Raw genomic sequence first — 23820 nt, 5'->3', positions numbered from 1 at the left:
GGGGGGGGTTTGGGGTTACTGGGAGGGGGTTTGGGGTTACTGGGAGGGACTGGGAGGGGGTTTGGGGTTACTGGGAGTGACTGGGAGGGGCTTTGGGGGTTACTGGGAGGGACTGGGAGAGGCTTTGGGGTTACTGGGAGTGACTGGGAGGGGCTTTGGGTTACTGGGAGGGGGTTTGGGGTTACTGGGAGTGACTGGGAGGGGGTTTGGGGGACTGGGAGGGACTGGGAGGGGGTTTGGGGGGGACTGGGAGTGACTGGGAGGGGCTTTAGGGTTACTGGGAGGGGGTTTGGGGTTACTGGGAGTGACTGGGAGGGGGTTTGGGGTTACTGGGAGTGACTGGGAGGGGGTTTGGGGGGACTGGGAGGGACTGGGAGGGGGTTTGGGGGGGACTGGGAGGGACTGGGAGGGGCTTTGGGGGTTACTGGGAGGGACTGGGAGAGGCTTTGGGGTTACTGGGAGTGACTGGAGGGGCTTTGGGTTACTGGAGGGGGTTTGGGGTTACTGGGAGGGACTGGGAGGGGCTTTGGGGTTACTGGGAGGGACTGGGAGGGGCTTTGGGGTTACTGGGAGGGGGTTTGGGGTTACTGGGAGTGACTGGGAGGGGGTTTGGGGTTACTGGGAGGGACTGGGAGGGGGTTTGGGGGGGACTGGGAGGGACTGGGAGGGGGTTTGGGGGCACTGGGAGGGACTGGGAGGGGCTTTGGGGTTACTGGGAGGGGGTTTGGGGTTACTGGGAGTGACTGGGAGGGGGTTTGGGGTTACTGGGAGGGACTGGGAGGGGGTTTGGGGGGGACTGGGAGGGACTGGGAGGGGGTTTGGGGGCACTGGGAGGGACTGGGAGGGGTTTGGGGGGGACTGGGAAAGGTTTGGGGGTTACTGGGGTGGACTGGGAGGGGATTGGGAGGGGGTTTTGGGGGGACTGGGAAGGGCTGGGAGGGGGTTTGGGCCGTTTTGGGGTGATTTGGGCCGATTTTGGGGTGATTTGGGCTGATTTTGGGCTGTTTTTGATGTATTTTGGGGTGTTTTGAGGTGTTTTTGGCCGATTTTGGGCTGTTTTTGGCCGATTTTGGGGTGTTTTGGGATGATTTTGGGGTGTTTTTGGCCGATTTTGGGCTGTTTTTGGCCGATTTTGGGCTGTTTTTGGCCGATTTTGGGCTGTTTTTGATGTATTTTGGGGTGTTTTGAGGTGTTTTTGGCCGATTTTGGGCTGTTTTTGGCCGATTTTGGGGTGTTTTGGGATGATTTTGGGCTGTTTTTGATGTATTTTGGGGTGTTTTGAGGTGTTTTTGGCCGATTTTGGGCTGTTTTTGGCCGATTTTGGGCTGTTTTTGCCCCCCAGGACTGGCAGGTTCGGTACCAGCAGGACGCTCCCGTCGCTCCTCGCTTCGATGTCAACGCTCCCGACCTTTATATCCCAGGTAGGGACCCCCCAAAAAACCCCCTGGGACCCCCAAAATCCATCTTTGGATCCTCACGAATCCTCCTCAAATCTCCCCAATTTTCCCACTCCTCAAAATCCCCCAAAAACAACCCAAAAAAAAATCTCCCTCTAAAAATCCCTCCGAAACTCTCAAAAATTCCCCCCCAAAAAAAATCTCCCAAAATCCCCCTCAAATCTCCCCAATTTTACCCCCAAACCCCACAAAAAAAACAAAATTTCCAAAATTCCCCTACAAATTCCCCCCAAAAAACTCCTCAAAAAATCCCCCAAAATCTCCCAAAATCCCCTCAAATCTCCCCAATTTTCCCCAAATACCCCCAAAACCCTCCAAAAATCCTCCAAAATCTCCCTCTAAATTCCCTTAGAAACCCAAAAAAAAACCCTCAAAAAAACCCTCAAAAAACCCAAAAAATCCCCAAAAATCTTCCAAAATCCCTTTCAAATCTCCCCAATTTTCTCCAAAACCCCCCCAAAAATCCCCCAAAATCTCCCCCTAAATTCCTCAAAAACCCTCAAAAAAATCCACAAAAATCCTCAAAAAATCCCCCAAAATCCCCAAAAATCTCCCAAAATCCCTTTCAAATCTCCCCAATTTTCACCAAAAACCCCCCAAATCTCCCTCTAAATTCCCTCAAAAAAAACCCCAAAAATTCCTCAAAAAATCCCCAAAAAATCCCAAAAAACCCTCAAAAAACCCCCAAAAAATCTCCCAAAACCCCAAAAAACCCCTCCAAAAAATCCACAAAAATTCCTCAAAAAATCCCAAAAAATCCCCAAAAATCTCCCAAAATCCCTTTCAAATCTCCCCAATTTTCTCCAACAATCCCCAAAAATCTCCCAAAATCCCTTCCAAATCTCCCCAATTTTCACCAAAAACCCCCAAAATCTCCCTCTAAATTCCCTCAAAAAAACCCTCAAAAAAACCCCCAAAAATCCTCAAAAAATCCCCAAAAAATCCCAAAAAACCCTCAAAAAACCCCCAAAAAATCTCCCAAAACCCCAAAAAACCCCTCAAAAAAATCCACAAAAATTCCTCAAAAAATCCCAAAAAATCCCCAAAAATCTCCCAAAATCCCTTTCAAATCTCCCCAATTTTCTCCAAAATCCCCAAAAAATCCCCCAAAATCTCCCTCTAAATTCCCTCAAAAACCCTCAAAAAACCCTCAAAAAATCCCCAAAAATCCCCAAAAATCTCCCCAAATCTCTTTCAAATCTCCCCAATTTTCTCCAACAATCCCCAAAAATCTCCCAAAATCCCTTTCAAATCTCCCCAATTTTCACCAAAAAACCCCAAAATCTCCCTCTAAATTCCCTCAAAAAAAACCCCTCAAAAAAACCCCCAAAAAAACCCCCAAAAAATCCCCAAAAAATCCCCAAAAACCCTCAAAAACCCCCCAAAAAATCCCCCAAAACCCCAAAAAACCCCTCAAAAATCCCCAAAACTCTCTAAAAATATCCCCCCACTTTCCCCCCACCCAAAAAAAAAACCCCAAAACCCCAAAAACCCCCCAAAATTCCCTTGCAGCCATGTCCTTCCTCACCTACATCCTCCTCGCCGGCCTCGCTTTGGGCACCCAAAACAGGTAAAAAAAAACCCCGAAAAAAATCCTATTTTTTTCTAAAAAATTCCTTCTAAAACCTTTGAGAAAAAAAAAAAACCCCGAAAAAAAAATCCTATTTTTTTTCGAAAAAAATCCTATTTTTTTCAAAAAAATCCTATTTTTTTCAAAAAAATGCTATTTTTTTCTATAAAATTCCTTCTAAAACCTTTGAGAAAACGAAAAAAAAAATCCTATTTTTTTCCGAAAAAAATCCTATTTTTTTCTATAAAAATTCCTTCTAAAACCTTTGAGAAAAAAAAAAAAACCCGAAAAAAAATCCTATTTTTTTACTAAAAAAATCCTATTTTTTTCTATAAAATTCCTTCTAAAACCTTTGAGAAAACGAAAAAAAAATCCTATTTTTTTCCAAAAAAATCCTATTTTTTTCTAAAAAATTCCTTCTAAAACCTTTGAGAAAAAAAAAAAAACCCAAAAAAAAATCCTATTTTTTTCCATAAAATTCCTTCTAAAACCTTTGAGAAAACGAAAAAAAAATCCTATTTTTTTTGAAAAAAATCCTATTTTTTTTCCAAAAAATCCTATTTTTTTCCCATAAAATTCCTTCTAAAACCTTTGAGAAAACGAAAAAAAAATCCTATTTTTTTTGAAAAAAATCCTATTTTTTTTCCAAAAAATCCTATTTTTTTCCCATAAAATTCCTTCTAAAACCTTTGAGAAAACGAAAAAAAAATCCTATTTTTTTTGAAAAAAATCCTATTTTTTTTCCAAAAAATCCTATTTTTTTTCCATAAAATTCCTTCTAAAACCTTTGAGAAAACGAAAAAAAAATCCTATTTTTTTTGAAAAAAATCCTATTTTTTTTCCAAAAAATCCTATTTTTTTTCCATAAAATTCCTTCTAAAACCTTTGAGAAAACGAAAAAAAAATCCTATTTTTTTCCGAAAAAAATCCTATTTTTTCCATAAAATTCCTTCTAAAACCTTTGAGAAAAAAAAAAAAAAACCCGAAAAAAAATCCTATTTTTTTCTAAAAAAATTCCTTCTAAAACCTTTGAGGAAAAAAAAAAAAACCTCGAAAAAAATCCTATTTTTTTTGAAAAAAATCCTATTTTTTTCTATAAAATTCCTTCTAAAACCTTTGAGAAAACGAAAAAAAAATCCTATTTTTTTCCCAAAAAATCCTATTTTTCCCATAAAATTCCTTCTAAAACCTTTGAGAAAACGAAAAAAAAATCCTATTTTTTTCAAAAAAAATCCTATTTTTTCCCAAAAAAACCCTATTTTTCCCATAAAATTCCTTCTAAAACCTTTACGAACAAACCCCTAAATACAAATTTAATTTTTTTTTTTGGGGGGGACGTTTGGAATGTTTTATTTTTCAGGTTTTCTCCCGACAGCCTGGGTTTGGTGGCGAGCTCAGCCCTGCTGTGGTTGCTGCTGGAGATCCTGAGCGTTCTGCTGAGCCTTTACCTGGTGACCGTGAGCACCGACCTCACCCCCATCGACCTGCTGGCCTTGGCTGGCTACAAATACGTGGGGTGAGCCCAAAAGGGCCCCTCTTGGACCCCCTCTCAGTCCCCTTTTTATTTCGATTCATTTGGGGCTTTTCCCCATTTTTTGTCGATTTTTTTCCCCGTATTTTCCCGTTTTTTCCCGTTTTTTTCCCCATTTTTTTCGATTTTTTTTCGATTTTTTTTCGATTTTTTTTCGATTTTTTTCCTGTTTTTTTCCCCATTTTTTTCGATTTTTTTTCGATTTTTTTTCGATTTTTTTTCGATTTTTTTTCGATTTTTTTTCGATTTTTTTCCCATTTTTTCCCATTTTTTCCCATTTTTTTCCCATTTTTTTTCCCATTTTTTTTCCCATTTTTTCCCATTTTTTTTCCCATTTTTTCCCATTTTTTTCCCATTTTTTTTCCCATTTTTTTTCGATTTTTCCATTTTTTTCCCATTTTTTTCCTGGTTTTTTCCCCATTTTTTTCGATTTTTTTCCGATTTTTTTCCGATTTTTTTTCGATTTTTTTCGATTTTTTTTCTATTTTTTTTCGATTTTTTTCCGATTTTTTTTCGATTTTTTTCCCATTTTTCCCATTTTTCTCCCATTTTTTTTCCCATTTTTTTCCCATTTTTTCCCATTTTTTTTCCCTTTTTTTTTCCCATTTTTTTTCGATTTTTTCCATTTTTTTCCCATTATTTTCCTGTTTTTTTCCCCATTTTTTTCGATTTTTTTTCGATTTTTTTTCGATTTTTTTTCGATTTTTTTTCGATTTTTTTTCGATTTTTTTTCGATTTTTTTTTTTATTTTTTTTCGATTTTTTTCCCATTTTTTCCCATTTTTTCCCATTTTTTCCCATTTTTTTCCCATTTTTTTTCCCTTTTTTTTTCCCATTTTTTTCCCATTTTTTTTCGATTTTTTCCATTTTTTTCCCATTTTTTTCCGTTTTCCCCCTTTTTCCCCATTTTCTCCCCATTCCCCCCCATTTTCCCCCCATTTTTTCCCCGTTTCCCCCCATTTTTCCCCCATTTATTCCCCCATTTTCCCCATTTCCCCCCCATTTTTTCCCCATTTTTCCCCCATTTTTCCCCATTTTCCCCCCATTTATTCCCCCATTTATTCCCCCATTCCCCCCATTCCCCCCCATTTTCCCCCAATTTCCCCCCCATTTCCCCCCCATTTTTTCCCCCATTTTTTCCCCATTCCCCCCCATTTTTCCCCATTCCCCCCATTTTCTCCCTTTTTTCCCCATTTTCCCCCCATTTATTCCCCCATTTCCCCCCATTTCCCCCCATTTCCCCCCATTTCCCCCCATTTCCCCCCCATTTTCCCCCCATTTTCCCCCCATTCCCCCCCATTTTCCCCCCATTTTTTCCCATTTTTTCCCATTTCCCCCCCATTTTCCCCCCATTTTCCCCCAATTTTTCCCCCATTCCCCCCCATTTTTCCCCCATTTTCCCCCCCATTTTCCCCATTCCCCCCACCCCCCCCCACCCCCCCCATCCCCCCCCAGTTTTTCCCCAGGTGTTTTTTCCACCTGCAGGTGCAATTCCCCCGGATTTTGTGTTGTTTTCCCAGGATGATCGTGGGGCTCGTGGCCGGGCTGCTGCTCGGGGGCCTCGGATACTGCGTGGCCCTGAGCTGGTGCTGCCTCACGATTTTTGTGTTCATGGTGAGCTCGGGCCACTTCTGGGCACTTCCGGCCGGTTTTAGGATGTTTGGGGGGTTTGGGGGATTTTTGGGGGGGTTTTTGGGATTTTTTTGGGTTTTTTTGGGGATTTTTTGGGGATTTTTTGGGGATTTTTTGGGGGTTTTTAGGGATTTTTTGGGGATTTTTTGGGATTTTTTGGGATTTTTTATGGATTTTTTGGGGGTTTTGGGGGGATTTTTTGGGATTTTTTAGGGATTTTTTGGGATTTTTTAGGGATTTATTGGGATTTTTTAGAGATTTTTTAGGGATTTTTTGGGGATTTTTTTAGGGATTTTTTGGGGATTTTTTAGGGATTTTTTTGGAGATTTTTTGGGGGTTTTTTAGGGATTTTTTAGGGAAGTTTAGGGTTTTTTTGGGGTATTTTTTATGGATTTTTGGGGATTTTTTGCGGGTTTTTTAGGGATTTTTGGGGATTTTTTGGGGATTTTTTGGGATTTTTTATGGATTTTTTTAGGCATTTTTTGGGGGTTTTTTGGGGATTTTTTGGGATTTTTTATGGATCTTTTTAGGGATTTTTTGGAGATTTTTTGGGGTTTTTTTGGGGTTTTTTTGGTCTTTTTTGGGGATTTTTTAGGGATTTTTTTGGGGATTTTTTGGGGGTTTTTTAGGGATTTTTAGGGATTTTTTGGGATTTTTTGGGGATTTTTTTGGGGATTTTTTATGGATTTTTTGGGGATTTTTTGCGGGTTTTTTAGGGATTTTTGGGGATTTTTTGGGATTTTTTATGGATTTTTTTAGGGATTTTTTGGGGGCTTTTTAGGGATTTTTTCGGGGTTTTTTTGGCTTTTTTAGGGTTTTTTTAGGGATTTTTTTGGATTTTTTTTTGGGATTTTTGGGGATTTTTTTTGAGATATTTTTGGGGATTTTTTCTTTTTTTAATTTTTCTGGGGTTTTTAAAGGGATTTTTTGGGATTTTTTGGAGGGATTTTTTGGGAATTTTTTTTTGGGCTTTTTAGGATTTTTTTGGGGGCTTTGGGGGGGTTTTGGGATTGGCAAAATTCCCCGAAATCCCCAAAATTTCCACTGCATTCCTTTGAATGATTCTCAGGGTTTGGGGTTGCTTCTCCCATTTTGGGGGATGTTTTGTGGGAAGTTTGGAAATTTTTTTGGGGGGGGATTTTGGGGACCTAAGGATCTGGAAAATTCTCATCCCGATTTTCCAACTCCCAAATTTTCCCCAAATTTCCAAAATCCTGAATTCCGAGGTTGAAGCTACTGAACCCGACGACGTTTTTGGGGCGGATTTTGGGGCGTTTTTAATGGGATTTTTGTGGGGTTTTTTTGATTTTAGGGCTTTTTAAGAACCCGAGGCATCGATCCCCACGTCCTAAATCCCAAATTTTTCCCAAATTTTCCCCAAATTTCCAAAATCCTGAATTCCGAGGTTGAAGCTGCTGAACCCGACGGCGTTTTTGGGGCGGATTTTGGGGCGTTTTTAATGGGATTTTTGTGTTTTGTTTTTTTTTTTTGTGGGGTTTTTTTTTATTTTAGGGGTTTTTAAGAACCCGAGGCATCGATCCCCACGTCCTAAATCCCAAATTTTTCCCAAATTTTTCCCAAATTTTTCCCAAATTTCCAAAATCCTGAATTCCGAGGTTGAAGCTGCTGAACCCGACGACGTTTTTGGGGCGGATTTTGGGGCGTTTTTAATGGCATTTTTGTGTTTTGGGGTTTTTTTTTGTGGGGTTTTTTTTGATTTTAGGGGTTTTTAAGAACCCGAGGCGTCGATCCCCACGTCCTAAATCCCAAATTTTTCCCAAATTTTCCCCAAATTTCCAAAATCCTGAATTCCGAGGTTGAAGCTGCTGAACCCGACGGCGTTTTTGGGGCGGATTTTGGGGCGTTTTTAATGGGATTTTTGTGGGGTTTTTTTTGATTTTAGGGGTTTTTAAGAACCCGAGGCGTCGATCCCCACGTCCTAAATCCCAAATTTGTTCCAGATCCGGACTCTGAGGCTGAAGCTGCTGTCGGAGGCGGCGGCCGAGGGCGTTTTGGTGCGCGGTGCCAAGAACCAGCTGCGCATGTACCTGACCGTGGCCATCGCCGCCGCCCAGCCCCTCTTCATGTACTGGCTCACCTTCCACCTGCTCAGGTGAGCAGGAATCCTGAGACCCCAAATTCCTGAGGGGGGGATTAAAAAAAAAAAAAAAAATCTCCAAAATTCCAGAGTTTTTCCCCCCCGAGAAAAAATTCCCGCGGTTTTCGGTCGCGTCGATAAACGGAATTTGAAGAAGTTTTGGTGGATTTGGGTTGAATTTATGGGGGGGATTTTGGGAGGAATTCTGGGGTTTATCCCAGTTTTTGGAAGGGGTGGGAGATGGCCCAGAATTCCCAAATTCCCAGGAAAAATCTCCAAAATTCCAGAGTTTTTTCCCCCCCAAAAAATTCCCGCGGTTTTCGGCCGCGTCGATAAACGGAATTTGAAGAAGTTTTGGTGGCTTTGGGTTGATTTCTTTGGGGAATTTTGGGAGGAATTTTAAGAGTTTATCCAAATTTTTTGAGGGGGTTGTGTAGTTGGGAATGCCCCTGAATTCCCAAATCCTGAAAAAAAATCCCAAAATTCCAAAGATTTCTCCCCCCCCAAAAAAAAATTCCCGTTCTTCTCTGTCGCTTCAATAAATGGAATTTGAAGAAGTTTTGGTGGCTTTGCGTTGATTTTTTGGGGAGAATTTGGGGCTTTAGCCTGAATTTCCATCGGAGTTGCAGGAAAATCCTGGAATTTCCCATCCATGAATCCAAGGAACAACCAAAGAGGTTTTTTTTCTCCCATTTTCCCCTTTTTTCCCCCAATTTTCCCCTTTTTCCCCCCCATTTTTACCAATTTCTGCCACTTTTCCCACATTTCCCCCCTTTTTTTCCCCAATTTCCCCTAAAAATCACTGGCTTGTCTCTACCAGCATTCCCAAAATTCCTCAAATCCGATCTTTCCTCTTTTTTTTCCCCCCCTATTTTTTTCCTCCCTTCCCCTCCATTTTTTTCTTCAATTTTCCCCATTTTTTTCCCTCAGTTTTCCCTGAATTTTCCCCATTTTTTTCATCCATTTTTTTTCCCATTCCTGTTTTTTTTGGGTTTTTTAAAAGTTCTTTTGGAATTCCCCACCCCAAACTGGCCCCCCCAAAAAAAACCCACTCGGAATTGCGAAATTAAGAATTTTTTATAACAAATCTTAGGAGAGATGAAGAATTCCAGCTTTTTTTTTTTTTCCAGCTTTTTTTTTTTTTAGGGAATCCCAGGATCCTGAGAGGATTCCCAGCTGGATTCATAAACAAAACAAAACAAACAAAAACAAACAAACAAAAAAAAAAATCCTGTGATTTTCTTTTAATTTTTTTTGTTGTTATTTTGTCTTTTTTTTTTTTTTTTTGCCTTTTTTTTTTTTTTACCTAAAAAAAGTCTCGGATCCAACGCCGGGAAAACCGAACGAAAAAAAAAAACCCTGAAAAATCCCCCTCGAAATTCCACCCTCCCCCACCACAACAAAAAAAAAAAAGAAAAAAAAAAAGAAGAAAAAAAAAAAAACCAAAAAAATTCCTGAAAAGAATCCAAAAAAATATCTTTCAAAAAAATTCCCCCAAAAAAATCTGTTCCCTCCCAAAGAAATTCCCCCTAAATAAATAAATAAATAAATAAATAAATAAATAAGATTCTTTTAAAAATTCCAAAAACATTTCCCAAAAAAATTTCCCCCAACAAAGCTCTGCAAAATAAAGAATAAATAAATAAATAAATGCTTTAAAATTAAAAAAATAAAAATCCCCCCAAAATTCCCCTAATTCCCTACAAATAATTAAATAAAATGAATAAAATAAGTTGATTTAAATAAATAAATAAATATTTTAAAACCCCACACCCCCCCAAAAAAAATAATTTCAAAAAATATTCTATAAAGTCGCTCCCACCAAAAAATCTCCCTCCCCCCCACCAAAAAAAAAATTGAAATTAAAAATTAAAAAAAAAAAAAAATCCAAAATCCCCTTTGGGATTCGAAGGTTCCGGGGGGATCCGAAATTCCCAAAGAAAATTCCCGAAAGGGCGTCCGTGGACAAGGATTTTAAAAAAATATCTTTGAAACCATCTGAGCTTAAAAATAGACGAGAGTGAAGCTTAAAATCCCACCCGGAGGAGTCCCTGGAGCGGTGCCGGAGCCGTCCCGCGGGTTCTGGATGGTTCTGGAAGCTTTGGGATGATTCCAGAAGGGTCCTGGGAGTCGTTCCGGAGGTTCCGGAGACGTTCTGGAAGAGTTTCCGGAGGTTCTGGAGAAGTTCTGGAGAACTTTCAGAGGTCCTTGAGACATTCTGGAGGTTCTGGATGGTTCTGGAAGCTTCGGGAAGATTCCAGAAGGGTCCTGGGAGTCGTTCCAGAGGTTCTGAAGGTTCTGGGTGGTTCTGGAGAACTTTCAGAGGTTCTGGAGGAGTTCTGGATGGTTCTGGAGGGTTCTGGAAGCTTTGGGAAGATTCCAGAAGGGTCCTGGGAGTCGTTCCAGAGGTTCTGAAGGTTCTGGGTGGTTCTGGAGAACTTTCAGAGGTTCTGGAGGAGTTCTAGATGGTTCTGGAGGGTTCTGGAAGCTTTGGGAAGATTCCAGAAGGGTCCTGGGATTCGTTCTGGAGAAGTCCTGGAGAAGTTCTAGAAGTTCTGGAGCGGTTCTGGAGGTTCCTGGGTGGTTCTGGAGAAGGTCCGGAGAAGTTCTGGAGGTTCTGGAGGGATTGAGATGGATCCAGAAGGGTCCTTGGAGGAGTTCTGGAGGTTCTGGAAGCTTTGGGATGATTCCAGAAGGGTCCTAGGAGTCATTCTGGAGACGTTCCGGAGGCTCTGGAGAACTTCCAGAAGTTCTGGAGGCTCTGGGTGGTTCTTGAGAGGTTGGGATGGATCCAGGACTGTCCATAGAGCAATTCCAGAGGTTCTGGAGGAGTTCTGGATGGTTCTGGATAGTTCTGGAGAACTTGGGATGAATCCAGAAGGGTCCTTGGAGCAGTTCCGGAGGTCCCGGAGGAGTTGGGATGGATCCAGGGGTGTCCATAGAGCGGTTCCGGAGGTTCTGGATGGTTCCGGAGGGGTTGGGACGGATCCAGGGGTGTCCACGGAGCCGTTCTGAGATGGTTTCAAAAGTTCTGGATGGTTCTGGAGCAGTTCCAGGGACAGAAATTTTCTGGAATTCTTGGATCAATTCTGGAGGTCCCGGATCAATTCCAGAACTCCTGGAGCCATCCTAGAATTCTCGGATCAATTCCGGAACGCCCAGACCAATTCCAGAACTCCTGGATCAATTCTGGAACTCAGGGAACAAATCCTGATCTCCTGGATCAATTCTGGATCTCTCGGATCAATTCCAGAACTCCTGGAACAATTCCGGATCTCCTGGACCAATTCCAAAACTCCTGGATGAATTCTGGGACTCTTGGAGCCATCCTGGAGCTCCTGGATAAATTCCCGAACTCCTGGATCAATTCTGGATCTCTCGGACCAATTCCAGAACTCCTGGAGCAATCCTGGAACTCTTGGAGCCATCCTGGACATTCTGGATTAATTCCAGAACTCCTGGATCAATCCCGGATCTCCTGGACCAATTCCAGAAGTCCTGGATCAATTCTGGATCACTCGGACTCATTCTGGAACTCCTGGATCACTCCTGGAATTCTCGGATCCATCCCGGATCTCCAGGACCAATTCCAGTACTCCTGGACCAATCCCAGAACTCCTGGATCAATCTCAGATCTCCCTGGTCCATCCTGGATCTCCCGGACTGATCCCAGAACTCCTGGATCTCTCCCGGACCGATCCCAGAACTCCTGGATCGATCCCAGAACTCCTGGATCGATCCCGGATCTCCCGGACCGATCCCAGAACTCCTGGATCTCTCCTGGATCGATCCCAGAACTCCTGGATCGATCCCGGATCTCCTGGATCGATCCCAGAACTCCTGGACCGATCCCAGAACTCCTGGATCCATCCTGGATCTCCTGGATCGATCCCAGAACTCCTGGACCAATCCCGGATCTCCTGGATCAATTCTGGATCTCCTGGACCAATCCCAGAACTCTTGGATCAATCCCGGATCTCCCGGATCCATCCCGGACCTCCCGACTCAACGCCCCCCACCCCAACTCTTCCATCACGACCCCACCTCCGCCCCTTCCCCTTTCTCCCCTTCCCACTCCCCTCCCCCCCTCCCCTTCCCCACCCCACATCCGGAATTTTCCAGGTGCTGCCAACTCTCCCCCAGCTTGGAGCTGGATCTCCCCATGGATCCGCTCTGGGATCCGTTGGTTTGGGAGCAAACGTTGGATTTGCCCTTGGATTTGGGGTGGTTGTTGTGGATCTTGTACTTCATCAAGAGGATGAAGATGAAAACCAGCACCGAGGCCACGATGATTCCGCCGATGACGATGATCATGGTCCCGCCCAGGAACTGAGCCTGGAGCGAGCGGCACGGCCGGAATTCCGGCCTCGTGGAAAATCGGGAACATCCCAAGGGTCGCGTGGCCGGCAGCGAGCTCCGAGCGTCCGAAAACACGGCGAGAACGCAGAGCTCGTAATCGCGGCCCGGTGCCAGGTCCGACAGCGAGAAGGAGGCGCTGGGGGCCGGGATCATCCTGGAATGGCAATGGCAATTCCATTTGCCGTCAATTCCTGCTTTTTCCCCGGTTTTTCCCACTTTTTCGGGGTTTTTCCCGCTTTTTTTCCCGCTTTTTTTTTTTTTTGGCACTTTTTTTCCCCCGCGTTTTTAACGCTTTTTTAACGCTTTTTTTTCTCTTTTTTTTTTTTTTGAGCCGTTTTCCCACCTTCACCCCCCACCCCCCCCCCACCCCGATTTTCACACCCTTCTCCAGCTTCTTTTCCCACTTTTCCAGCTCTTCTCCCACCTTTTCTCCCCCCATTTTCCACCCCAGTTTTCCCACAGTTTCCCAATTTCCAGGTCCGACAGCGAGAAGGAGGCGCTGGGGGCCGGGATCATCCTGGAATGGCAATGGCAATTCCGTTTGCCGTCAATTCCCATTTTTTTTTCTGCTTTTTTTCCCCTCTTTTTTTCTCTTTTTTCCCCGTTTTTTTCCACACTTTTTTACACTTTTCTTCCCTCTTTTTTAGGGTCTTTTTTCCATGTTTTTCCACCTTACTTTCCCCCTTTTTTTTTTTTTTCCCAGCTCCTTTCTCCCCTATTTTCCAGACCCTATTCCACCTCCTTTTCCTGGTTTTCAACCATTTCCCCACAATTTTTCAGCCACTTTTCCCTGTTTTCCAGCTCTTTTTTTCCATTTTTTCCATCCAATTTCACCTCCCACCCCCCCCCCCCCATTTTCCACCCCAGTTTTCCCTCGTTTACTTTTATTTTTCTGTTTTTTTTTCACTTTTTTCCACCCGTTTTCCCACATTCCCCATCCCTTTCTCCACATTATTTTCCACCTGTTTTTCCACATTTCCCACCTATTTCCCCCCGTTTTTCCATATTATTTTCCACCCTTTTTTTTTTTCCCATTTCCCACCCGTTTTTCCGTATTCCCCACCCTCCTCTCTGTATTTTCCCATCTGTTTCTTTCACATTTCGCACCCGTTTTTCCACATTCCCGTTTTTCCACATTTCCCTCCCTTTTTTCCCCATTTCCAGCTGTTTTTCCACATTCCCCATCCCTTTTTCCATATCATTTTCCACCTGTTTTTTTTTTTTTTCACTTTTCCCACCCGTTTTCTCACATTCCCCAACCCTTTTTCCACATCCCCGCTTTTCCACCCTTTTTTTTTTTTTTTACCACATTTCCCACCCATTTTCCCACATTCCCCGCCCTCTTTTCTGCATTTTCCCATCTGTTTTTTTCACATTTTTTTCCACCCGTTTTCCCACGTTCCCTTTTTCCCGCATTCCCCCGTCCCCCCTTCCCACCCCAAATTTTTTTTCCCCTCCGCCCTCAAATCACCGATAAACCAGGATCTCGTCCGCCGAGCTGTTGTACTGGATCTGGTACATCCTCAACCCTTCCAGCTCTTCCTGCGGCGGCCACCGCACCAACGCCGACGTCGCCGTCACCTCGGCCACCACCACCCCCCCCTTGTCCCCTTTTTCCAGCTTGGAATCGTTGGAAAAACTCGATTTGGCCGAAATCAAAATATCCGACGGCTCCGGCCTCGCCGTTCCAGTTTTTTTCCCTTCCTCTTCTTCACACTCGGTACCGTTGGCGTCCGGCACCACCCGGAATTCCACCGGCGCCGTCGACTCGCCGGCGGCGTTGGAGGCGATGCAAGTGAACGTTCCTTGATCGCCCAACGCCGCTTCCAAAATATCCAAAGTGCCGTTCTCGTACGAAACCGTCCGGGATGTGTTGGCCACCAATTTACCGTCCGGAGCGATCCACCGGACGTAAGGATCGGGATCGCCGACGGCTTTGCACTTCAAGGACGCGCTTTGACCGACGGCCGTCACCAATTTGGGCGTCCGGTGAGTGATCATGGGTGGCTCGCAGACGAATTCTTCCTCCCGGATGCTCCAAAAATATTTCCCCATCAATTCCGGCGGCGAGGCGCAGGTTTCCAGGTCGTCCTCCCGCGTCAAACGCCGCAACCAAACCAACTCGCAGTTGCAATGGAGAGGGTTCCCACCGAAACTCAACACCAACGAGGTCAACGGAGAACCTTTGGATTTGGCGTAGACGGGGATGCGGGAGAACAGCGGATCCGGTGGGATCTTCTTGAGTTTGTTGGAGGTCATGTCCAACCTGGCCAACTTGTGGAGGTTGGAAAAAATCCCCTCGGGCACGAACTCGATGAGGTTGTGATCCAAACTCACCGTGTTGACGTTGGAGAGCTTGGCCACCGTCCCCCAAGGAACATCCACCAAATTGTTGTAGGACAAATCCAAATCCTCGATGGTCTCCAAGAAATCATCCAAGGATTTGGGCGAGATGAAGCTGAGCTGGTTGTTGCTCAGGATTAAGTGGCGCAAATTAATTAACCCTTTGAAGTGCTCCTCGTTAATCGCCGTCAAGCGGTTGCTGTCCAGGTGGAGGGCGTGGAGGCCCTTGAGGTCGGAGAAGGCGTAAGGCATGATTTGGCTGATGGTGTTTCGGGACAAGGTCAAGTGGATCAACTGGGTCATGTTGGCGAAATCCCGTTTCCGGAGGACGGTGATGAAATTATCCATGAGCCGAAGCTCGGCCGTGCGCCGGTCGATGCCGGCCGGCACGAAGAGGAGCCCGGTTTTGGTGCAGAGGATGGTGAAGGACGGCGAGAGGTTCTGGCACGAGCAGCGTTTGGGGCAGGGCGGGGAGTTCGTGGTGGTTGTGGTGAAGAAGAAGAAGAAGAGGAGGAGGAGGAGAGGCAGCAGGAGGTTTTCCATCGTCGGGAAAAACGGGAATCTGGGAGGGAATTTGGGAAAAAAAAGGGCGGAGTTAGAAAAGAAAATGGCGGAATTGGAAAAGAAAATGGCGGAAGTAGCAAAGAAAATGGCGGAATAGGAAAAGAAAATGGCGGAATTGGAAAAACAAATGGAATTAGCAAAAAAAATGGCAGAATTGGGGAAAAAAGTGGAATTAGAAAGAAAACGGAATTAGCAAAAAAAATATGGCGGAATTAGGGGAAAAAAAAGCAGAACTAGCAAAAAAAACCAGGGCGGAATTAGGGAAAAAAAATGGAGGAATTTGGGAGAATTCATTGAGTTTTGGGGTTCAAACCAAGTTTAGGGTCAAGATTCGAGCCCAAGAATTCAGCTGGGAGGGAAATCCCAAACCTGAGAAGGAAAAATGGGAATCTGGGGGCAAAAAATGGCAGAATTAGCAAAAGAAAAAAGGGCGGAATTAAAAAAAAAAAAAAAGTGGAATTAGGAAAAAAAATTGCTGAGTTAGCAAAAAAAAAAAAAAAAAGAGACATTCGGTTGAGTTTCGGGGTTAAAACCAAGTTTTAATTCCAAGAGGTTGGGAGGTAATAAACTGAATAATAATGAATATTAAATTTAAAAGAATTCCCTATGATGGAATGAAAAGAATTCATTAAAGAAATTAATTAAAAATTAATGCAAATTCAGAATAGGGAGGAATTAAAGATAAGTGGAAAATAAGAATGGAAATGTTAATAGAAAAATAATGAAATTGAAATAAGAATGATGGGAATTAAGTAATCAACATAAACTCATGGAAATTAAAATATTTCAAACAAATTGAAATAAGAAAAGAACAATATTAAAATATTACAAATCCAATATTAAAATACAATATTAACATATAATAATAAAGATATTGAAAACAAAACATTAAAACTTCAAATAATTACAGTAAAATCATTAAAAGTGAAAGAACAGAAGTTAAAATATTGAAAATTAAAATGGGAAATTAATAACAGAAATAAAAGAATGAATTTGAAATATGAATGAATGCATTGAGAAGAGTCATAGAATTAGGGATTAAAATAAATAATAATCAAAAATTGAACTGATAAGAAATTATAGAGAATCAATTCAGAACAATAATGGCAATATTTAAATCTAAAATAATATTACAGAAAAATTACAATGTGAAATTATAACTAACACTCGATTTAAAAATAAATTTTAAATAATAATAAATTGAAAAACAATGATAATAACCTTAAAATAATTATAAATTATTATAAACAATTTTAAACTAGCAATTGTAAAGAAAAATATTACTCAGTTAATAAATTGATTAATAACTTTATTAGCTTGATTAATAAATTTAATGAATATAACCATACATTAAAATGAAATATAACTCAAAACTAAAATAAGGATGAAAACGCTTTGTAATTAAAACAGCTTGAAAATAACAGAAATCAAAACAATAATTAAATAAATCCTATTCATTAGGACAAATAAAGAATTAATTAATACAAGCTAATTAAACATAATCCTATTCATCCTTAACGAAGAAAAAAATTCAAATAATCCCTGAAAACCTCCCTGAGATCCCCTGGGGATTTCCCTTCATCCCAAAATCCCCTGGGATTCCAAATTCTTGGGAATCTTTCCCAAAAATCCTCCAGGAATGAGGAAAATGAGGATTTTCCTGATTTTCCAAGAGAATTCCAAAGGGGGGGGGGGGAAATGGATTTAGGCAGGGCCAGACCCAAAATTCCAAGATTTTAGAAAGGGAAAAATTGGAATAGGCCAAGCTCAAAATTCCAGGATTTTAGAGGGAAAAGGTGGGATTTGGGGGGGACAAGGCCCAAAATTCCAAGATTTTGGAGGGAAAATGAGGATTTGGAGTAGGCCAAGCTCCAAATTCCAAGATTTCTGAGAGGAAAAGTGGGAAAGAGGGAAGTGTTGAACGCAAAATTCCGGGATTTTGGAATGGAAAAGGTGGGATTTGGGGGGGACAAGGCCCAAAATTCCAAGATTTTGGAGGGGAAAATGGGATTTGGGATGTGCTAGGCCCAAAATTCCTGGGATTTGAGGACAGGGAAGGAAGGATTTGGAGTAGGCCAGGCCCAAAATTCCAAGATTTCTGAGGGGAAAAGTGAGAAAGGGGGAAAATCTGAGCGCAAAATTCCAGGGCTTGTGTTGGAAAAGTGGGATTTGGGACGTGCCAGGCCCAAAATTCCACAATTTCGGAGTGGAAAAAGTGGGATTTGGGGGGTTACAAGGCCCAAAATTCCAAGATTTTGGAGGGAAAATGAGGATTTGGAGTAGGCCAAGCTCCAAATTCCAAGATTTCTGAGGGAAAAGTAGCAATGAGGGAAATACCAAAAGTCCCAAATCCCAAAATCTGAAAGAAAAAAAGCATCCCCCAACCCCCCCTTAATTCCAAGTGATTTTCCCCAAAACCTTGGGAATGTGGGATTTTTTTTATTTTTTTTTCCCCCTCCCAGTTCAAACCAGTAAAATTCCTTCCTTTTCCTGCCCTAAATTCCATTTTTTTCCTTCCCAGGGATTGGGATTTCCCCCCACCCCACCCCACCCCTACTTCAAGGTCCCTTTTCCCACCCGAAGCATCCCAAAAAATTCCATAAATTCCATCAATTCCAGGTCCAAATCCGAACCGGCAGGGATTGACCCATTTTGGGATTATTCCTCCCCCCCCTCCCCCCACCAAAAAAAAAAAAAAAAAATTTAAAAAATTTAATAAAAATATTTTTTTCCCCACTTTTCCAAACTTCAGCTGCACATTCCCAAATCCAGGTGTGGCCCGAGGCCTTGAGGGGGGGGAAAAAAAAAAAAAATCAAAAAATCTCCTTTGGAATTTGTGAATCCAGGAGCATCAAAATAACCAAAAATCAAGATTTTGGTTCCCCCCCCACCCCCCCCCCCCCCCCACCTGGAAAAATCATTCCCAAGATTTAAAAAAATGTGGAATTCCAGCCTAAATTATATAAGAAAAAAAAAAAAAAAGGAGGGTGAGGGATGTGGGGGGGGGGGAATCTTATCCAGGTGCCGGCAAATCCCGATTTTCCAGGGGGAAACAAAAAAGGAGCATCCCTAAAAAAATCTTCATTTTAAAGGTCAAAACACCACCAAAATCCTCTCCTTTTTTTTTTTCCCCTTTAAAAAAACCCAGGATTTTCCTTGGGGAAAAAAAGCGAATTTTTCAGCTTCTAACCCAGCAACCCCAGCAAAGAATTTCCCCTCGGGGCTGCAAGAATTCCTGGAAAAAAAAAAAAAAAAAAAGAAAATATTGGAATTTTGGGTTGGTTTAGAGTGAAAAAATATTTATTTTTGTCTTATTTTTTTTTTAAGGAAGAAATAAAAAAAATAAAATCTGCATTTCCATCGTGGATTTCCACGGGGGGAAAAAAAAAAATAAATAAATAAAAAAAATCCCGGTGGGAATTTTCAATGACACCGCCGTGCCTTGTCCCCTGTGGGTCGAAAAGGGTTAAAACAAAAAAAAAAAAAAAAAAAAAATTATTAGGGGGGGGATTTTGAGAGGTTTTAAAGGATTATTTTTTTAAAAGGATTTTTTTTAAAAGGATTTTTTTTTTTTTTTTTTTAAGGTTGAGAATTCCAACGCCGCCGCAACGCGGGAAGGACGCGCCCTGCTCGGAGCATGGGAAAAAAAAAATAAATAAATAAAATAAATTAAAAATAAATAAATAAATAAATAAAATCAGGAATTGCAGGTGCCGGGAGGGGTAAAAAAAAAAGAAAAAAGAAAAAAAAAAAAGAGAAAAACGGGGAAAATCCCAGAAAAAAAATAAAGAGAAAAACATCAGGAAATAAATATATTCAAACCCCCCCCCCCAAAAAAAAACCCTTTTTATTTTAATTTTTCCCCCCCCCCTCGTGGATTTAAGGAAAATTCAAGAAAAATCCCGCAGGATTTTTTTTTCCAGGTGTTGCCACACCTGGAAAAGCCACACCTGGAAAAGCCACACCTGGATGACACGGCGGATTTATGGGATGCTGGAAAAAACTCAAAAATCCCCCCAACCCGAAAAAAAAATAAAACAAAAAACCCCAAAAAAACCCAAAACTCAAATCTCGGAAGCTCCTATTTTTCCACGGAAGGGTTAAAAAGATGGAAAATTTGGGAGGGGTCGCCGCTGGAAAAAAAAACGCGGGGGGAGAATGCGGTTTTATCCCGATTTTATCGCGGTTTTATCCCGATTTTATCGCGGTTTTATCCCGATTTTATCGCGGTTTTATCCCGATTTTTTCGCGGTTTTATCCCGATTTTTTCGCGGTTTTATCCCGATTTTTTCGCGGTTTTATCCCGATTTTTTCGCGGTTTTATCCCGATTTTATCGCGGTTTTATCCCGATTTTGTCGCGGTTTTATCTCGATTTTATCGCGGGTGGGGGGAGGTTTTTGGGGTTTTTTTTTTGGTGGATTATCCTATTTTTTTTATCTTTTTTTCCCCCCCCCCGCTCCTCGTTTTTTCCCGATTTTTAATTTTATTTTTTTTTAAATATTTTATTATTTTTTTTTCCCACCACCTCCCCTAACCCCCCCCCCCCCCCGTTTGGAACTCACCTTTTCCCGCCGTGGTTTCAGGGGGGCTGCGACCCCCGCGCCCCTCCCGGGGGTCCCGAGCCTTCCATGGCCGGGAGCGATCCCGGGAGGAGGGAGCAGGAAAAGAAGGAAAAAAGCAAAAAAAAAAGGGAAGAAGGGAAAAGGGAAGGGAGGGGAAAAACAACAACAAAAAAAAAATTAAATAAAATAAAAAAAAAAAATCAGGAAAAGCAGGAAAAGGAGGAGGAGGAGGAGGAGGAAGAGGAGGAGGAAGAGGAGGAGGAAGAGGAGGAGGAAGAGGAGGAGGAGCTCTCGCCCCTCCCCCCTCTGCGGCCGCGGGGGGAGGGGCGGGATAATGGGGAGGAGCGGGGGGAGGGGCTCTGGTGGGAATTTTCGGGATTTTTTTTTTTTTGGGGGGGGGGGGTTTGGGAAATTTTGGCTTTTTTTTTTTTCTTTTTTTCCTTTTTTTTTTTTTTTTCCTTTTTTTTTTTCCCCAGGAATTTTGGAGGTTTGATGGATTTGGGGGGGAATTTTTATTTATTTTATTTTATTTTTTTTTTTGGGTGCCGTTCTCTGGAATTCCTGAATCCTTGAGTTCCTGAATTCCCAAATTCTTTCCCATTCCCGGCCCCTAAATCCTGGAATTTCATTTCATCCCCCCCAAAATTCCCGAGTTCCCGAATTCCCAAATTCTTTCCCATTCCCGGAATCCCAGCCCCTAAATCCTGGAATTTCATCTCATCCCCCCCGAATCCCTGAATCCTTGAATTCCTGAATTCCTGAATTCCCAAATTCCTGAATCTCCCCAAATCCCTGAATTCCTGGATCCCATTAATCCCACCCCTCCCTAAATTCCACCCCTGACACTGCCCACCTCAGGTGTCCCCCAGGTGTCCCCCAGTGTCCCCAAGTGTTCCCCAGGTGTCCCCAGATATCCCCCAGGTGTCCCCAGGTGTCCCCAAGTGTTCCCAGGTGTCCCCAGATATCCCCCAGGTGTCCCCAGGTGTCCCCAAGTGTCCCCAGGTGTCCCCAGATATCCCCCAGGTGTCCCCAAGTGTCCCCAGATATCCCCCAGGTGTCCCCAGGTGTCCCCAAGTGTTCCCCAGGTGTCCCCAGATATCCCCCAGATATCCCCCAGGTGTCCCCAAGGGTCCCCCAGTGTCCCCAAGTGTTCCCCAGGTGTCCGCAGATATCCCCCAGATGTCCCCAGGTGTTCCCAGGTGTCCCCAGATATCCCCCAGGTGTCCCCAGATATCCCCCAGGTGTCCCCAAGTGTCCCCAGATATCGCCCAGGTGTCCCCAAGTGTCCCCAGATATCGCCCAGGTGTCCCCAGGTGTCCCCAAGTGTCCCCAGGTGTCCCCAGATATCCCCCAGGTGTCCCCAGGTGTCCCCAAGTGTTCCCCAGGTGTCCCCAGATATCCCCCAGATATCCCCCAGGTGTCCCCAGGTGTCCCCAAGTGTTCCCCAGGTGTCCCCAAGTGTCCCCACACCATGACAGTGATGACAACAATGATTGCATTGATGATGATGATGACAATGACAATGACGATGATGATGATGATGACAATGACGATGACGACGACGATGACCAGGACCATGATGATGACAATGACGATGATGACGATGATGATGATGATGACAATGACGATGATGACGATGATGACGATGACCAGGACCATGATGATGACAATGACGATGACGATGATGATGATGACAATGACGATGACGATGATGATGATGATGATGACAATGACGATGATGACGATGACCAGGACCATGATGATGACAATGACGATGAGGCGATAACCATGGTGATGATGACAATGACGATGACGATGACGACGACGACCAGGACCACGATTATGATGACAGTGACAATGACCGCGACGATGACAATGACAACGATGATGACGATGGCAACGACAATGATTATAATGATGACAATGACCATGACCACAACCACGACAGTGACAACGATGACCATGACCATGATGACGACCATGACCGTGACAATGATGACCATGACAATGACCACAACGATGACCACGCCCATGACGATGACCACGCCCGCACCGACGGCCACCCCCTCACACCGCGGTGCCCTCACTGCCCTCCTCGGCAGTGACCACGCTCCGTCCCCGCCCGTCTCCGGCCGCGCTCGCGGCGTCGTCGCTGAGCACCCCCCTGAGCAGCGCCCGCCACGAGCGCCTCACCTGCCCCAAACCCCGCCCCATCGCCAGGTAGATGATGGGATTGACGCAACCGTTGACGTACGCCAACCCGGCCACCGCGGGGTCGGCGGCCTGAGCGCCGCGAAACGCCGCGGCGTCCGGCGCGCCGGCCGCCAGCACCAACCCCACCACGTGATACGGCAACCAACAGACGAAGAAGCTGACGACGACCACCAGCACCGTCCTGGTGGCTCTCTGTGACCGACCCAACCCCCTCTCGCGGACGCGGCTCAAGAGGAGGCCGTAACACACCGAGATGACCACGAACGGCGCCAGGAAACCGCAGAGGAACCGCACGACGGCGGTGGTCAGCTCGGTGCCGCGCTGGTGCGGCCGGACGGCGGCGTAGGACAACACGCAGGTGGCTTTGGACGAGAAGTGGTCGAGCCGGACGGTGCGGAAGACGAAGGAAGGCACGGTCAACAGCGCGGCCAACGCCCAAGCGCCGGCGCAGGCCGCGTTGGCCAAGGCGGGCGTTCGGCGGTTGTGGCACCACACCGGGCGAGCGACCAGCGCGTAGCGGTCAGCGCTGATGGCCGTCAGCAGAAGGACGCTGGAGAACATGGCCAGCACGGTCAAGGACGGCAACACCTTGCAGGCAAAGCGGCCCAAGGGCCAGTGGTGGTCAGTGGTCAACGGCAAGGCCAAGAAGGGCAAGGCCAAGCAGCTGAGGAGATCGGCCAAGGCCAGGTGGGAGAACCAAACGCCGTTGACCGTCCGGCGCAGCTCGGCCGCGGTCACCCAGAGCACGGCGCCGTTGCCCAGCACGCCCAGGAGGAAGATGACCGCGTAGAGGGTCAGCACGAAGCGGTGGCCGAGCGGGATTTCGGCCGCGTCCAGCTCGAAGAGGTCGTTCCAGGTGTCGTTCCAGGTGTCGTTCCAGCTGGGGTCCCACAGGTAGAAGGGGGTGGGCAGCGTGTCCATGGTGTGGCGGGGGATACCTGGGGATACCTGGGGGTGGCGGGGAAGGGGTTAAGGTGGGGGTGGGGGTGATCAGAGTAGGGCAGGGGTGGGTCAAGGTGGGTCCTGAACCTGTCCAGGTGATCCTAAAGATCCCAAGGTGGATCCTGAACCTGCCCAGGTGATCCTAAAGATCCCAAGGTGGGTCCTGAACCTGCTCAGGTGATCCTAAAGATCCCAAGGTGGGTCCTGAACCTGTCCAGGTGATCCTAAAGATCCCAAGGTGGGTCCTGAACCTGCCCAGGTGATCCTAAAGGTCCCAAGGTGGGTCCTGAACCTGCCCAGGTGATCCTAAAGGTCCCAAGGTGGGTCCTGAACCTGCCCAGGTGATCCTAAAGATCCCAAGGTGGGTCCTGAACCTGCCCAGGTGATCCTAAAGATCCCAAGGTGGGTCCTGAACCTGTCCAGGTGATCCTAAAGATCCCAAGGTGGGTCCTGAACCTGCTCAGGTGATCCTAAAGATCCCAAGGTGGGTCCTGAACCTGCCCAGGTGATCCTAAAGATCCCAAGGTGGGTCCTGAACCTGCCCAGGT

At 44.6% G+C, this 23820-nt stretch overlaps 3 protein-coding genes across 3 annotated transcripts; 1 reads left to right on the top strand and 2 right to left on the bottom strand.

Annotated features, from left to right (window-relative positions):
• Positions 1 to 1007: 1007 nt before the first annotated feature.
• On the top strand, positions 1008 to 8844 carry LOC134057442 (protein YIF1B-like). The gene is made up of 5 exons (XM_062514428.1): positions 1008 to 1421; positions 2970 to 3027; positions 4388 to 4543; positions 6078 to 6171; positions 8151 to 8844. The coding sequence occupies exons 2-5, from the start codon at positions 2972 to 2974 to the stop codon at positions 8304 to 8306; spliced, it is 462 nt and encodes a 153-aa protein (XP_062370412.1). The 5' UTR covers positions 1008 to 1421; positions 2970 to 2971; the 3' UTR covers positions 8307 to 8844.
• A 4641-nt stretch (positions 8845 to 13485) lies between these two features.
• Positions 13486 to 16235, bottom strand: LOC134057441 (leucine-rich repeat and fibronectin type III domain-containing protein 1-like protein). Its single transcript, XM_062514427.1, has one exon. It carries the CDS (start codon positions 15530 to 15532, stop codon positions 14114 to 14116), a length of 1419 nt encoding a protein of 472 aa, XP_062370411.1. The 5' UTR covers positions 15533 to 16235; the 3' UTR covers positions 13486 to 14113.
• A 5948-nt stretch (positions 16236 to 22183) lies between these two features.
• On the bottom strand, positions 22184 to 23536 carry LOC134057440 (C5a anaphylatoxin chemotactic receptor 1-like). The gene has a single exon (XM_062514426.1). It carries the CDS (start codon positions 23249 to 23251, stop codon positions 22184 to 22186), a length of 1068 nt encoding a protein of 355 aa, XP_062370410.1. The 5' UTR covers positions 23252 to 23536.
• Positions 23537 to 23820: the final 284 nt, after the last annotated feature.

This window comes from Cinclus cinclus, unplaced genomic scaffold, assembly GCF_963662255.1.
Source record: "Cinclus cinclus unplaced genomic scaffold, bCinCin1.1 SCAFFOLD_298, whole genome shotgun sequence".
NCBI classification, from domain to species: Eukaryota; Metazoa; Chordata; class Aves; order Passeriformes; family Cinclidae; genus Cinclus; species Cinclus cinclus.
This window is presented reverse-complemented; position numbering and strand designations above follow the sequence as displayed.

Coding starts and splice junctions, on each gene's coding strand:
- LOC134057441 (XM_062514427.1), bottom strand. CDS start 15,532: ATGGAAAACCTCCTGCTGCCTCTCCTCCTCCTCCTCTTCTTCTTCTTC.
- LOC134057442 (XM_062514428.1), top strand. CDS start 2,972: ATGTCCTTCCTCACCTACATCCTCCTCGCCGGCCTCGCTTTGGGCACC. Junction 3,028..4,387: donor GCTTTGGGCACCCAAAACAG/GTAAAAAAAAAC, acceptor TTTATTTTTCAG/GTTTTCTCCCGACAGCCTGG. Junction 4,544..6,077: donor GCTGGCTACAAATACGTGGG/GTGAGCCCAAAA, acceptor TTGTTTTCCCAG/GATGATCGTGGGGCTCGTGG.
- LOC134057440 (XM_062514426.1), bottom strand. CDS start 23,251: ATGGACACGCTGCCCACCCCCTTCTACCTGTGGGACCCCAGCTGGAAC.